General features: G+C 33.4%; 2 protein-coding genes across 2 annotated transcripts; both read left to right on the forward strand.

Moving 5' to 3' along the window:
* The first annotated feature begins 4 nt into the window (after positions 1-4).
* On the forward strand, positions 5-4,380 carry LOC125579992 (isocitrate lyase-like). Its single transcript, XM_048743921.1, has 3 exons — positions 5-144; positions 559-1,151; positions 4,283-4,380. Exons 1-3 carry the CDS (start codon positions 5-7, stop codon positions 4,378-4,380), a joined length of 831 nt encoding a protein of 276 aa, XP_048599878.1.
* A 1,900-nt stretch (positions 4,381-6,280) lies between these two features.
* On the forward strand, positions 6,281-6,979 carry LOC125579993. Its single transcript, XM_048743922.1, has one exon. It carries the CDS (start codon positions 6,281-6,283, stop codon positions 6,977-6,979), a length of 699 nt encoding a protein of 232 aa, XP_048599879.1.
* The last annotated feature ends 7,991 nt before the right edge of the window (positions 6,980-14,970 follow it).

The raw sequence follows: 14,970 nt of genomic DNA on the forward strand, positions 1-14,970 counted from the left end.
TCAAATGGACGTCCATAATGCATTTCTCCATGGTGATTTGAAAGAAGAGGTTTATATGCGACCACCTCCTGGCTTCCGTGGCTCGGATAAAAACAAGGTGTGTCTTTTGAAAAAGTCGCTTTATGGATTAAAGCAAGCTCCCTGGTGCTGGTTCGAAAAGCTTTCTTCTTCGCTACTCTTCGCTAACTACTAGGGGTGCGGATATTTCGATTTAATTATGGTTCGGTTTGAGTTTGGTACGGTTCAATTTATTTAGGTCTAAAAAACTTTAACCAAAGTCAATCCAAATTAGTTTTGTTTGGTTTCTATTTAGCTTGGTTTGACTTTACTTCGGTTTGGTTTAATATTGTTTTGTTGCGGTAGTTGCAACAGATTATTTAAAAGTGTTATTTATATTTTAGCACTAACGATTAGATTCTTTTTAAACAATATTCTTATCAAGTTTGTAAATTATAATCCTTGTATGTTAAGTAAAATATTTATAGTATTTTCAAATCTTATCTATAATAATGTTTCAGTCATTCATTTACAATTGTATATAACCTGTTGGAATAACAGGTATGAGAACTGCCTTTCAAATGAACAAGGCCGGGAATTAGCAGCAAAACTCGGTGTGGTGGATCTTTTCTGGGACTGGGACTTGCCCAGGACCAGAGAAGGATTCTACCGGTTCCAAGGCTCGGTCACAGCAGCAGTGGTCCGTGGCTGGGCCTTTGCACTGATTGCTGACATCATCTGGATGGAAACCGCAAGCCGTGACCTCAAAGAATGCACCCAATTTGCAGAAGGAGTCAAGTCCAAGATACCAGAGGTCATGCTTGCCTACAACCTCTCACCGTCATTCAACTGGGACGCTTCTGGCATGACGGATCAGCAGATGATGGAGTTCATTCCGCGGATCGCTAGGCTCGGCTATTGCTGGCAGTTCATAACCCTTGCGGGTTTCCATGCGGATGCTCTTGTGGTCGATACTTTTGCAAAGGATTACGCGAGGAGAGGGATGTTGGCTTATGTGGAGAGGATTCAGAGAGAAGAGAGGAGCAATGGGGTTGACACATTGGCTCATCAGAAATGGTCAGGTGCTAATTATTATGATCGTTATCTTAAGACCGTCCAAGGTGGAATCTCATCCACTGCAGCCATGGGCAAAGGTAATGTTACTTTTTGTTTAATTTGCACACACCACTACAAGAAAACAGCGGTATTCTGACGGACATTCCGACGGAAAATGAAATCCTCGGAATTTCCTCGGAATATACCGACGGAATTCCGAGGAAACATCAATCCGTCGGAATATTCCGAGGAAATTCCGAGGAAAAATGTGTTCCTCGGAAAAAACCGATGAATTCCGAGGAAATATTATAGGGATTTAACAAAATTCCGAGGAAATTCCGACGAACTAGTGATCGATCGATGCGTTTTTGGACATATACCCATCGATCGATCACATTGTTACGCTTTGGTTCATATTAGTGATCGATCGATGCGTTTTTGGACATAAATCCATCGATCGATCCGTTTATAAAAAAACATTCGAGATTTTGAAACCCCAAACACTAGTTCCTCGGAATATTCCGAGGAAATTCCGAGGAAATTCCGAGGAACACTTGATATCCTCGATCGATCGATGGGATAATCTAATCGATCGATCACATTGTTACGCTTTGGTCCATATTAGTGATCGATCGATGCGTTTTTGGACATAAATCCATCGATCGATCCGTTTATAAAAAAATATTCGAGATTTTGAAACCCCAAACACTAGTTCCTCGGAATTTCCTCGGAATATTCCGAGGAAATTCCGAGGAACACTTGATATCCTCGATCGATCGATGGGATAATCTAATCGATCAATCACATTGTTATGCTTTGGTCCATCTTAGTGATCGATCGATGCGTTTTTGGACATATATCCATCGATCGATCCGTTTAAAAAAAAAATTGACGTTTTGAAACCCCAAACACTAGTTCCTCGGAATTTCCTCGGAATATTTCGACGGAATTCCGAGGAAGAAAAGGGTTTCCTCGGAATTCCCTCGGAATATTCCGAGGAAATTCCGAGGAAATAGGGTTTTTAAACCGAAAACAACGTTTTGCGGTTTGAATAACACCTATATAACCCTTATTAAGTGTCTTACGTTCATTATGAAGTCAAAAATTTGTTCCTTACCCTATAATTAACACTTTTCCGATTGTATGAATGAAATCCCACAACATAAGAGAAACACTTATACACTTTAATGAACGGTAAAGGGAATACTTTCAATTCGTTTTGAAATTTGTTATTTCATGGTTTATACTCATCTATACAAAGAATCCTCAATGGTATGCATTACAATTGTATAATAAATGAAATACGGCAAAAAAAATTGATGTTTTGAAACCCCAAACACTAGTTCCTCGGTATTTCCTCGGAATATTCCGAGGAAATTCCGAGAAACAAAATAAATTAATAGAAATACATGCACAGGATATTTTTTTTCCTCGAATTAATGAAAATATTCCGAGGAAATTCCGACGGATATTTAAGTGGCCGTCGAAATTTCCTCGGAATATTTCCATTTAACCGGGCAAACAAGCCGCCAAATATTTCGCAAAAATTGAAATTGAAAATACTGAGGGAATTCCGACGGAAAATATCTCTCTCTCCTTCCGGCGTTCTCCACCTTCTCTCGCGACGATCTCTCTGGCGAATCCTTTCCATTCCCTTACAAATCATGTAAGGACCCTATCCCACTCTCTTAGGTCCTATTTGTTAGGTTTTTAAGTAGATTTGATGATTTTAGAAGTTTTTTGATAGATTTTTGTTAGGGTGATTGGGTAGGATTGTGATTTGTTGTGTAATAGGTTTAGAATTGTGATTTGGTTGTGTTGAATTGATTTAGAACTTTTTTTTTATAAATTGTTTAGTATTTTTGTATTTACAAAACGTTTTTTCTATATAAATTCGAATTTACAAAACGTTTTTTGTATATAAATTTGATTTTTGGATTTATAAAAGATGATTTCATATTTATAAAAATATTTATATTTATTAAAACTAATTTTGTATTTATAAAACATTTTTTTGATTTATAAACACTATTTTTTTTTTATTTTTGTATTTATAAAAACTATTTTTAAATATACAAAACGTTCTTTGTATATAAATTCGATTTTTCGATTTATAAAAGATGATTTCATATTTTAAAATTAATTTTGTATTTATAAAATTTTTTTTTTTGATTTATAAACACTATTTTATTATTTTTTGTATTTATAAAAACTATTTTGTATTTATAAAAAGATGATTTCATATTTATAAAAATATTTATATTTATTAAAACTAATTTTGTATTTATAAAACATTTTTTTTATTTATAAAAACTATTTTATTATTTTTTGTATTTTAAATATGTTTTCTATTTCAATTTTAAACACTATTTATAAACACTATTTTATTATTTTTTGTATTTATAAAAACTATTTTGTATTTATAAAAAGATGATTTCATATTTATAAAAATATTTATATTTATTAAAACTAATTTTGTATTTATAAAACATTTTTTTTATTTATAAAAACTATTTTATTATTTTTTTATTTTAAATATGTTTTCTATTTCAATTTTAATTTTATATTTTCGAATTTCAATTAAAAAAAATAAATTTATAAATTTTTTTTTTAATTTTGGAAATATTCCGAGGAAGTTTATCCCTCGGAATATTCCGACGATATCTTCCTCGGAATATTCCGAGGAATTTCCGACGAACTTGTGGTCCTCGGAATTTCTTCGGAAATTTCCGAGGGATTTCCGAGGAAAGATGAATTTCCGAAGAGTTATTTCCGATGACTTTTTTCGTCGGTATGTCGTCGGAATAGCGTTATTCTGACGACATACCGACGATTTTTTCCCTCAGTATGCCGCTGTTTTCTTGTAGTGCACTGACACACACAATAACACTAGCGAAATTAGAATGTGAGATAAAAAAAATCGAAAATATGTTTTGGATTCAGTCTTAGATCTACCACTTACTAGAACAACCAAAATAAGTTTTATAAGTCAAAATTTTATATCAACGAAAATTGATCGAGACAAGTGATCTATATTTTCTATTGCACTTATAGTCGTTGTAGATACTCAAAATGCCTTACGTAGTACAACATTCTGTCTTTTACATACATATATAAAATTATATTATATATGCATGCGGCTACGTTCTTTCGCTCAACTATGTATATCTTCTAGCTATACGAACTTTTTCTTTATCTCCACTCGTAAAATGATATTTTTGGTATATAGGTGTTACGGAGGAACAGTTCAAAGAGAGCTGGACAAGGCCGGAAGCTGCCGGAATGGGCGAAGGGACTAGCCTTGTGGTCGCCACGTCGAGAATGTAAGACAGACGTTCATTGCGGCTGTGCCGGCGTGCCGCCAAAGCTGTTCGACATCTTCGCAGCAAAACTTGGAAACAACACTATTGGGCAACCGAGTAAAAGAAAAAAAGAGAAAAAAGAGAGACAAATAATAAATGTTGTTATAAACCAAATGATGATCGACCATGGACCAGCCCGTACTGCAGGTCTAATCCGGGACATGATAAAGACAACCAGAGACTATGTGTTTATCTAGTATATATTCCATGTATATTCGTAACATAGTGTTAATCCTTATCCTTATCTTGTTAGGATAAACATGACCTTATGACGGTCTAATACCTTGTATATATATGGACCTTCTGGTCGACAGTAATGATAACAGAAGTATTTCCTCAACACTTCATTTACAACACGTTATCAGCACGACGTTGCTCTCATAAACCCTAACCCTAAAAACCAGAAATAAATCCGAGCAGTAAAAACCCTAATTCCCGACAAACTTCAAACAGCTCTATCCCTCAACTCCGGTGGATCCAGACGACGAGCCAGATACCAAATTAAAGCTCTTGACGAGACGAAGCCAACGCCGCTAACCCCGCATCAATCGGAGTTCGGACGCGCCCCCACGCTCAGCTACAATACAGGCGGAAAATTTGTTCCAGAAACCAAAATCTCTCTCAACCATATACCAGTCTCCTATTCCAACAAGCAGCAACAAAAACAATAATTCCGAGCAATCCATCAGCTAACCAGGAAGATCTCTAACTGATAGACAGATCAACCCATCAAAAGTTTTCAGGTATCATCGAAAACTCATCTAAAACCCATAAAGTATTTAATACCCCCATCCGCAGCCATGTAGCTATATTTAGCAACATGTCTCTGCAAATAAAATAAAACCAGAAACCATAAACTCTTTAAAATCTCGAACCTGAACTTGTTTTGAACCTGTTCTTAATCTGAAACTGATTTTAAAATTGTTTAAAACTTTTCCTGATGATAGTTTCACATTAGAACTGTTTAGGATTGAAAGTTAAACAATTTTTTAAAAAAATCTGACTGCTATATGTTGAAAGAAACCGACTGTTACTTGCTTAAACTTATCATTATTGTCCTGTTTAATGTTCTTATCTGATCTGAATCAACTAGAACTGTTAAGGACTGCATGTTACATAATTGTTTTTGAAAATCTGATCATGGTTTCATAAATTAATCCGAGGTTTTACCTCCTGTTCTTGTCTGAGAAATTTGTTTTCCTGATGATTGATAACGACTAGAACTTGATTAGGATTGAAAAAAATATTTTTTTTAATATTTAAAATCGAAATATCAGAGATATATCTGAGAAAATATATTTATTTTTAAATCGAAAAGTATATAATAAATTGCTTGAGTAAATCAAATCTTCCTGATTTATTTTTTTTAAGTCACAATAATTTCTGATTTGATTATTTTTCGAAAAAAATAATAATAAATATATGGTATATTTTTCGAAAACCCTAACCTGATTTCATGATTGAATTGGTTTGCTTGATTGCATATTGTTTGCATACTAATATTGCATACTGAACATGAAATCTCGACTGTTAGGGATATAGATCATTCATAGTTTTCAAGCAATCTGATCTGAACTGAAAAAAATCATTATACTAAATGATCCGATCCAATGGGATGAAGAAAATATGGAACATTTTCCTAATCATCTAAGATAGAATCCCTAAAGGCCTTGAAACCTTGTGTTTGAAATAAGAGGACCTTAAATCTGAAAAATACATTGATCCACACCTTAAACCGTATGGTTTTAAGAAAATGCATCATTTAGAAAAAAAATTTCATTTGGTCCGTGTGTGGCATTGATATGAAGCATGAATTTTTCTAAAAAGATTACTTAATTAAGACCTGTTTTGAATAATGATTTCAGATGTCGAGTTTCATACCCTCAGATTACAAAGCCCTTGATCTCTCTGGAGATAATTATCTTGATTGGGCTATAAACACTTCAGCCGTCTTGAAGTCTAGAGGACTTGGGAAGTGCATCAAGTATGGCAATGACACCCTTGCGTGTGAAAGACACAGAGCCATAATGATTATGCGACACCATCTCTGTGAGGACCTAAGAGACGAGTTTGGATATGTTAATGATCCTCATAATCTCTGGTCATTTTTGAATTCTAGATTCTGTGAGCCATTGTTGCACGAATCCAAGAAAAAATGGGAAGCTCTAAGGTTCCAGGATTATGAATCCGTGGACAATTATCACTCTGATCTTATGAGAATCACCTATAGTCTTAGACTATGTGGTGAATTGGTAACAAACGAGGATTTGTTAAACAAAACTCGTGACACATTCCATTCAGAGGAAGTGTTGTTATCACATCAGGCCAAAGGTTTCACCACCTATTATGACGTGTTCTCATATTTATTAGACATTGAGCAAAAGAAGCAGAAAATGATGGATAACATCACACGGTTTAATGACATCATAGAGATATATTATGAAGTACTAGACAGTGAGATGAAAATCCCTGAAGCTAATAAAGCCACATTTGATAAGAAGAGATCTGAGGAGGATTCCGAGTGGACACTCATGGACCATGAGGTCGGATTATACATTGAATAATTTTCCGACATTCTGATTTTATGTTTTCATATCTGATTTGATTTATTTGTTATTCATTTATGTTATTGAAATAATAAAAACGATTTTGTTTTTATATATTATCTTGATTGGTCTTGCTTGATGATTCTTGATTAAATAACAAATAAAACCTTAATAAAAGGATAATCAGTCCACTGATAGTTGATTTCATGCATAGTTTAACTTTACCTTGATTGTATAGGTTTAACTTTACCTTGATTGTATAGGTTTAACTTTACATTCCTGCAATCACATAAAATCAATTGTTGGGTGTAGACTAATGAGTCAGTTCACTGATAGATTGATTTCTCGCATAGATTTAACTTCATCTTGATTGTATAAGTTCAACTTTACCTTCCTACAATCACTTGAAATCAATTAATTGGTACTGACAATGGCAAAAGACACGACATTATTCAGACCCATTGAGTTATAAAGATTTATAACATTCTACATTGAACCAGTGAGCAAAGAAAATACGATTCCTTTCAGATTTTTGAAAAATCGCCTAAAAGCATTATGAATGCCTATACCCATATTTTCTACTGATTTATTCTATGCTAAGGATCAGTATGAAAGAGGCATAAAGCCATGGTAACCAGTATGGTTCACCACAAAATAAACACTTATGGCATGACCAGATTAGCCATCTTGATCCAAAACATGATGAAAAATTAATTAAGGCACAAAAGTGATCCCATAAAATCTCACAATGTGTTATAAGTACACAAAAGGGAAAATCACTAAAATAATTAAGGCTCCACTGTCCTAAGCACTACGAAATTATGAGTATGTTCATGAGGGGGAGAGAGGACTAAAACCCACAGTCCATGATCATATCATAAATTCGAATTCCATGGTTTACAACCATAATATACACGGCTGGAAAGCTTTAAAACCCTCACTAATGGTACATCACCCACGTCCAGCCTAAAGCTTAAGGACATTATGTATATAAATATTGATTTACATCAGGCCATACATGTAAGCATAGACATTCCCACCTCTGAATGATTAAGGGTCATAAACCAGACATATACACAAACCATCTTAAGAAAATACGAATATTCCACCACATATATGTGTGCCATTTAAGATGGAACCTCAGATGAGGATTGAGAATATATATTAGATAAATAAGACTTCCTCCACGAAACTATAATGTATCTTGTGCCAAACATGGATGATTTAATCAAGTGGCCAAGAACACAGATTACAAAAGATAGTAATCTGATTATCCAACTTTGAAAGGAGAAAGTTATCAGGCTGATAAAGAGTAAAGAGTAAAAGAGAAATATAATGGTATCAACCATAGTTGTCTTGGCAAGATCCTCAGACCAAAGATTATGATCTAGACGTTCTAAAAGAATATGATCAAAAGATATAAAAGCTAGCAGAAATATATGCCAGACACACTGACCCGAAAAGAAAAAATGACTATGTCATACCAGCTTAAGCACCACGAATTAGATGTCTAAGAGACACAATCAAGTTGCTACAATGTCTATTAGAGATAGACAAATAAGTTCCAAATAATAAGGAACCTCGGAAAGTAATGAAAGGTGCTCAGAATCGTACAAATCCGAGTTCATAAGAGAAACCAGTTCAGACAGAGAAATAAGGTTGCGCAACCACACATCTAAGGTACCAGACCATGTAGTTTGGGACGCCAAACTGCAAGGTATAAAGGTCTTGGATAATAAGATCTCAAAATCTAATTAGATCATGTCTGGAACAGTATGAAACTAAAGATAAAGAGTGTTAACACCAAAGATGTATTTACATACATAAGAGCTCATAAAAGATTGTAGTACTTGGGATTTGAAGGATATAACCTGAGGATCATGAACCCACGTAGAGTACTCATAAAACCTATATAGGGACGTGGGGTGTTCAAAGAATTCAAAGTAATTATAAGACAGATGGGCGTAGTAACCATGTACATACAGAAAAGCCATCTAAGAAAGAAACCAGTGAATGGATCTTGTGAGATAAGAAATTCCGTGAGATTAAAGGACATGACCACATGTTATAGTGTGTCCATGTTCCTTCTAAATAACGTTCAAGTATAGCTTGATTACACAAGGATACTCACAAGGACCAATGAACAATTTATAAAGAGATATGCTCCTATATGGTGGATGTTACTACAGAAAATCAAGTTTGATTTTGTCTGGATATTTACTAAAGAAATAATGGTGTAGTAAGCAGCAAATGGATCACTGGATAAAGGTATCAACGTACCATAGAAATATGAGAAAGAAATTCTCATAGAACAAGCTTTGTTCCTAAGTTGTTTATGGATTGTAATATACAGCAACTGTAAGTAATATCAAAGACTAAGTATTTACTTAGTGCAGTCGGTCCATACAGAAAATATTATAATTCCTTGTGATCATAATAAAGACCAACTGAGAGAAAAAGGTTTAATGGTTCAAAGGTTCAATAATACAAGTTATCGATTGATTAAACAGGCTATGTTTTACATATGGAAAGTCTGTAGAAAAATCATAGCCGTGTGTGTGTGTGTATGATTAAGTCAGCACGTCTAAGTGAGAACCATAAACCAGGATAGTGACCAGAAGGATGTCTGGTCGTGGCTTAATGATTATAAGCATTGCTAAAGCAAGAAAAGATCGATAACCATGTACAAAGGACATGAGTGTATGACTGCGAATTCATTGTGTGATGAGTTTCATTGCAGCAAATAATTATTGATGGTATGACCTTAGACACTCATGATTATGAACGAATATAGACAAGGTCTATAGCTCAACATGGATCGACAAAAGAAAATAAAGAATGATTGGTTACAATGGATAAAGCCATTGGCACATACGAAGAGATATAAGTCCGAATGAACGAAAGATATGAAGTAAAGTTGTTCGTATGTGTTCTGGGTCTATGACTCAATATATATTGAATGTCCACGTTTTGGGAAAGCCATATAACCAAAGAAATCCGTGGGACATGAAAAAGGACCTGCAAGTAAAGTTTTATTGCAGATTATAAAGTCCATCCGAGCACCGTTTGAAGCACCATCAGTTCAACCAAGACATGGAGTGATCAGCAGCAAAGATGTACATCCTGACCACATCTTAATGGAGTTCCAAAAGACATACCAACGTCCAAGACTTACAAGTTCATTCAAGGAGAATCCAGCTGATCATCTTCACCAAGTCATAGGCAACTTCAACGTTCAAGAAGACTCGGATACCAGATGGGAATGCGTCTACTACAGTGATGCATTCATCTGGGGGGGTTCATGTGTTGTACTCTTTTTCCTGTCCTTGGTTTCCCATTTTGCCACATTGGTTTTGGAGTTTTTCAGGAGAGGTTTTAATGAGGCAACATTAAGCATGCAACGAACCTGTACCGGATGTGTCAATCAAGGGGGAGTGTTATAAACCAAATGATGATCGACCATGGACCAGCCCGTACTGCAGGCCCAATCCGGGACATGATAAAGACAACCAGAGACTATGTGTTTATCTAGTATATATTCCATGTATATTCGTAACATAGTGTTTATCCTTATCCTTATCTTGTTAGGATAAACATGACCTTATGACGGTCTAATACCTTGTATATATATGGACCTTCTGGTCGATAGTAATGATAACAGAAGTATTTCCCCAACACTTCATTTACCACAAATGTATCTTTCTTATTGTGTTTGTTTTTACTGTTAGACCATGATTATAGGTAAAACCCGAAAGGGAATCGTTAAATTTTTTTTTATTTTTAATTTCTTTTTTATCTGACTAAAAAAAATATATATATTAAAAAAGCACCAATCGCGGACCGCCATGTGTCTATGGAGCCCGCTAATAGTGCAGAAACCTCTCTAATATCGAACCTTAATGGGTGATTTTCGGGACCGGTTATAAAAAATTTTATAGACCCCAGTGACCAAATAGTTGAAAAATCTATCTAAGGATCGCGAGATATTTATGCTCTTAGAGCATTTTCAGCCGTTACGGTTTGGTTTTTTTCAATTTATTATTACTTTTCAATAAAATATCACTATATATTTAAGTTTTTATGTTTTTAAAATATTGATTATTCATTATGAAATGCTTGGTAAAAAGGATATCTCATAGAATACTATAATATCTCAAACTAGGGAGAGTGTCGTGGAATATTGTTTATGATTTTCTAATGATGTAATTACGTAGTTAGTATTTATTTGTGAAGAACATTATTTGATGTTTTATTATGTTATGTAGTAGTAGATAATAAGTTAATATATTATGTGTTTGTCTTTTTAATAATGTGTTGTTGTATGTATAATACTACTTGTTAGTGGTGAATTGAGTTTTTGATGTAAAACATATTGAATTTCAATTACTTTGTCTTTAGGTATTCATTGATTCTAAGATTACGGCGTCAAAATTGTATTTTAATTTTTCACATTTTTCACATTACTCTTTTTAGGTATTTTTTTCACCCTCTCTCATCTTTTGACCTTGAGCAATCATCATCTATATATTTCGTTTACCTCTCCGGTGTGCAGTGCTTCTTACCGTCACTAAAAAAACACTCACCTCTGTGCTCTTGTTTTTCCTCACCTTCTTTTTTGTGAGATTATCTGGTATTTGTTATAGATTATGCATATTAGTTCCATGTTGTACGGTTGTTTCTTACGGTGTTGTATGTTTTTTCGGTCAATATTGGTCCTCTTTTTTTCTTAGATTTTGGCTAAGGTTAGAAACTCCATCTCGTTGGATTGGGTCAGAGTTTAATTGTCATTGATGTTGTTTTCCTCGTTGATGGTTTGCCGTCAATAGTCTCTGCTCGTCTTAGTTTTCAAGATCTGGTTTTTGATAAGCTGACTTCTATGCTCTTTTTCATAGCTCGAGGATGACTCCACGGTTTGTTTATTTCATTTTCTTTTTTATCTCATTGTTCTCTCATCTCGTTGCACGTTTCACGCTGATCACGTCTCTTGTGGCTCTCCCTTTCGCCATATTTGATATTCCAGGTTTGGATAGTGTTTTTCTCTGTGTATGCTTTGTGCGCTTGGAATGTTGTTTATAGTCTCAAGCTTAAGCTTTGGTTTCTCGGTGGTTGGCTTCCATTCTTCCTCACTCAGGTTGTTTATCTTCTTCTCATGCATCCCTTGGTATAGGTGTGCGGAGTTAGTCTTTTGGAACTTTGGTTTCTTCTATTCAGAGTTTTGTGGTTCTTTGCTGTCATGAGCGCTTTGTATGTGCTTGTTTAGTTTGTGAGGTGCTTCTTATCTCTTAGCTGGTGGTTGTTCTTCTGGTGCTTTAGACATGCGTCCTTTTGTTTTGCGGTGATTTTGTTCTTCCGGGGATTATTCTTTCTCTGCCCGCTTTTTTAGTTTTTTGCGCTGGTGCTTGATCGCGATCATTTGTGTTCTGGAGATTGTTTTGTCTCATATTTTATCATTTTACCTTTTTCTGACATCTGCTTGTTCTAGCCAAAACATTATATGGTAAGATGAGATAGGTTAGTCTTCTTTGTTGATCTTTTTTTAGCTCCAAACATTTATTGAGTTAGTGTTACTATAATATTTTGCTTTTTCTCTCTGACTGAAAGTTTTATGTTTAGATTATGTATTGCAGTCTAATTTCTTCTTATTAGTTTTATCATTTAATATTTATAATAGTTACATAAAAATATAATTTGTAAATTAAATAATAGAAAATGGTAAAAAATAATAAACTAACAAAAATTATGTTATTTTTAGCTGTGAATAAATTAAATATGTAAAATATATTTTTATTATTTTATTTATTTCTTTATTCAATTCTGAATTTTAATGAACAATAAAATAGATTATCAAACTTCATACGATAATAGTTCGTGCGAAAATGATTAGATAGTTCATGATTAGAATGTACTTAGCCAAATTGCAATAATCTAAAAAAAGAAGGACCTAAAATGTTTAAGAAAAAATACATGGATGACACATGTCGCAAAATTCCCCTGCCACTTGTCAGAAGAAGGGAAAAAACCAACTTTTTTTATATATATACTAGGATTTGGCCCGCTTTACGGGCAGGTTAGTAACTGAAAACGTATATATCATTAAATTTTATTGAATATTTTAAAATTTAATTTAATTTAAACTGAAGTAATCTTTAAATTGTAATAACGAAAATTACAATTATACGTCATTCAAATTTTTAATAATACAATTATATATTTGTATATATTATCTATTTTGATAATTCTGATATTTTGGTTGAAATGTTGCTTGTTATATCTTCATCATGCATTTTTCAGTCTATGTTTTGAATATATTTTTTGTTGAAAACTTGAAATACTGATAAATAACCACATATTATAGTTTAGTTCTCTGTTACTTTCAGCTAGCCTAATGTTCTTGGTTGTTTGTAGAGAAAACGCTGGTGTGAGAAATCGTCTGTTGATAACATAATAGAAATTCTTATGAAAGCTTATGATTCAGGTCAGAAAAGTTGTTGTTCATCTTTATATTGTTTGGTTTTGTTCTTAAACCATAAACAAAAAAGTAAGTCTCACAATGTTTGATTTAGTTACTTCAACCTCGTAGTGATATGTTTTACTATGATATACATTCATATTTTTGTTTCATGAATATCTAGTTATTTATTTCAAAAATCTATTATTGTTATAGCTATGTATTTTTTACTGCCGTGACTACAATTTTTTTAGTCATTGATTTATATTTTAAGAGTAATTAAAAATGTGAATAAATATTATGTTATGTTTAACTTAGTTTCAATTCCGATTTATATTTATTTGATTTTTTAAGAAATCACTGCATCATTGTTTTATCGTCTTTGAATTACCATTTTCATTGTAAACTAAAATATTTTGTGTTTGTATATATTTTTGTATTAGTATAACTTGTATTATTACTTTTTTTACTTTTGATGTGAAGAGAAAAAAAACATAACGAAAAAATTTGTAGTTTAATATAACTTGTAAATAAAATTATATCTATATATATAAAGGAGAAACTCCCTTCTGCAAAAAACATAACGCAAGATTTGTAGTTTAATATAACTTTTATTTAGATTTGTAACTATTTTCATCACATATTTTCCCGACATATAACTTAAGAGCTTTTCTCAAGAAAAAAATAATTATAACTTGTTTTTTGGTCATCATGTTTGTTGCTATGTCAAATAGCAGTTGATGAGTCTTTCTCCTTTATTTTTTTTTATCTGATTCTTTGAATTCGTGATATGCAATGTACTTAAACTAAATCAGACATGCTCGAAGTTCACCATCTGGGTCTAAGTTACACACTCAATATTATTCTTGTATGTAAGCACTAACTATGTTCTTGTTGAAGTCAGGTTTGAAACTTCTTGTACTCTAGCTTATCTTTCTGCCTTGAAGGTCGAAACATGCAGTGCATTTAGATTTACTTCCAATATTCACACTCAAGTGGCTATATACCAAAACTGATAATAAGAATTAGAATTTGTATTTAAATGGTTGAACTGTGTGTCAAGTAACACCAGTGGAGGAGCATTCTTAAATAATAACTGCTTATAAAAGTCTAACCCCAACAGTATCAGTTTTAAACATTCCAAGACTCAGCCAAGTTGAAAAGACAAACGACAAAAATCTTTAAAAAGCCAGCGAGACAGAAAACAAATTATTTAAACTTAAGAAATGATAAGATCCTCTGCAGAAAAAGAAAAAAAAAATCCTCTGCAAATGCAGTGCATACTGCATTGTTTTTTTTTTCCCGATGGGCATATCCTCCTCAACTCGTGGACCCTCACCAGTGATCCAGCAGGAACTGGTTCACCTTGCAAGACACCGGTAGAGGATGTAGTCCTCATCTCTCCAGAATCATTATTCCAAGATTGGTGCACATGAGCTGCATTTATCCCACCACTGGAGCTGTATTTCCGTTGAAATGTGAACATGAGCTTGTAAAATACAGATAACCATTAACAACAATCCTTGTATGAATGATTTTAAGAAATGACAGATTCAGTTGA

This window comes from Brassica napus, chromosome C1 (assembly GCF_020379485.1).
Source record: "Brassica napus cultivar Da-Ae chromosome C1, Da-Ae, whole genome shotgun sequence".
Classification (NCBI taxonomy): Eukaryota; Viridiplantae; Streptophyta; class Magnoliopsida; order Brassicales; family Brassicaceae; genus Brassica; species Brassica napus.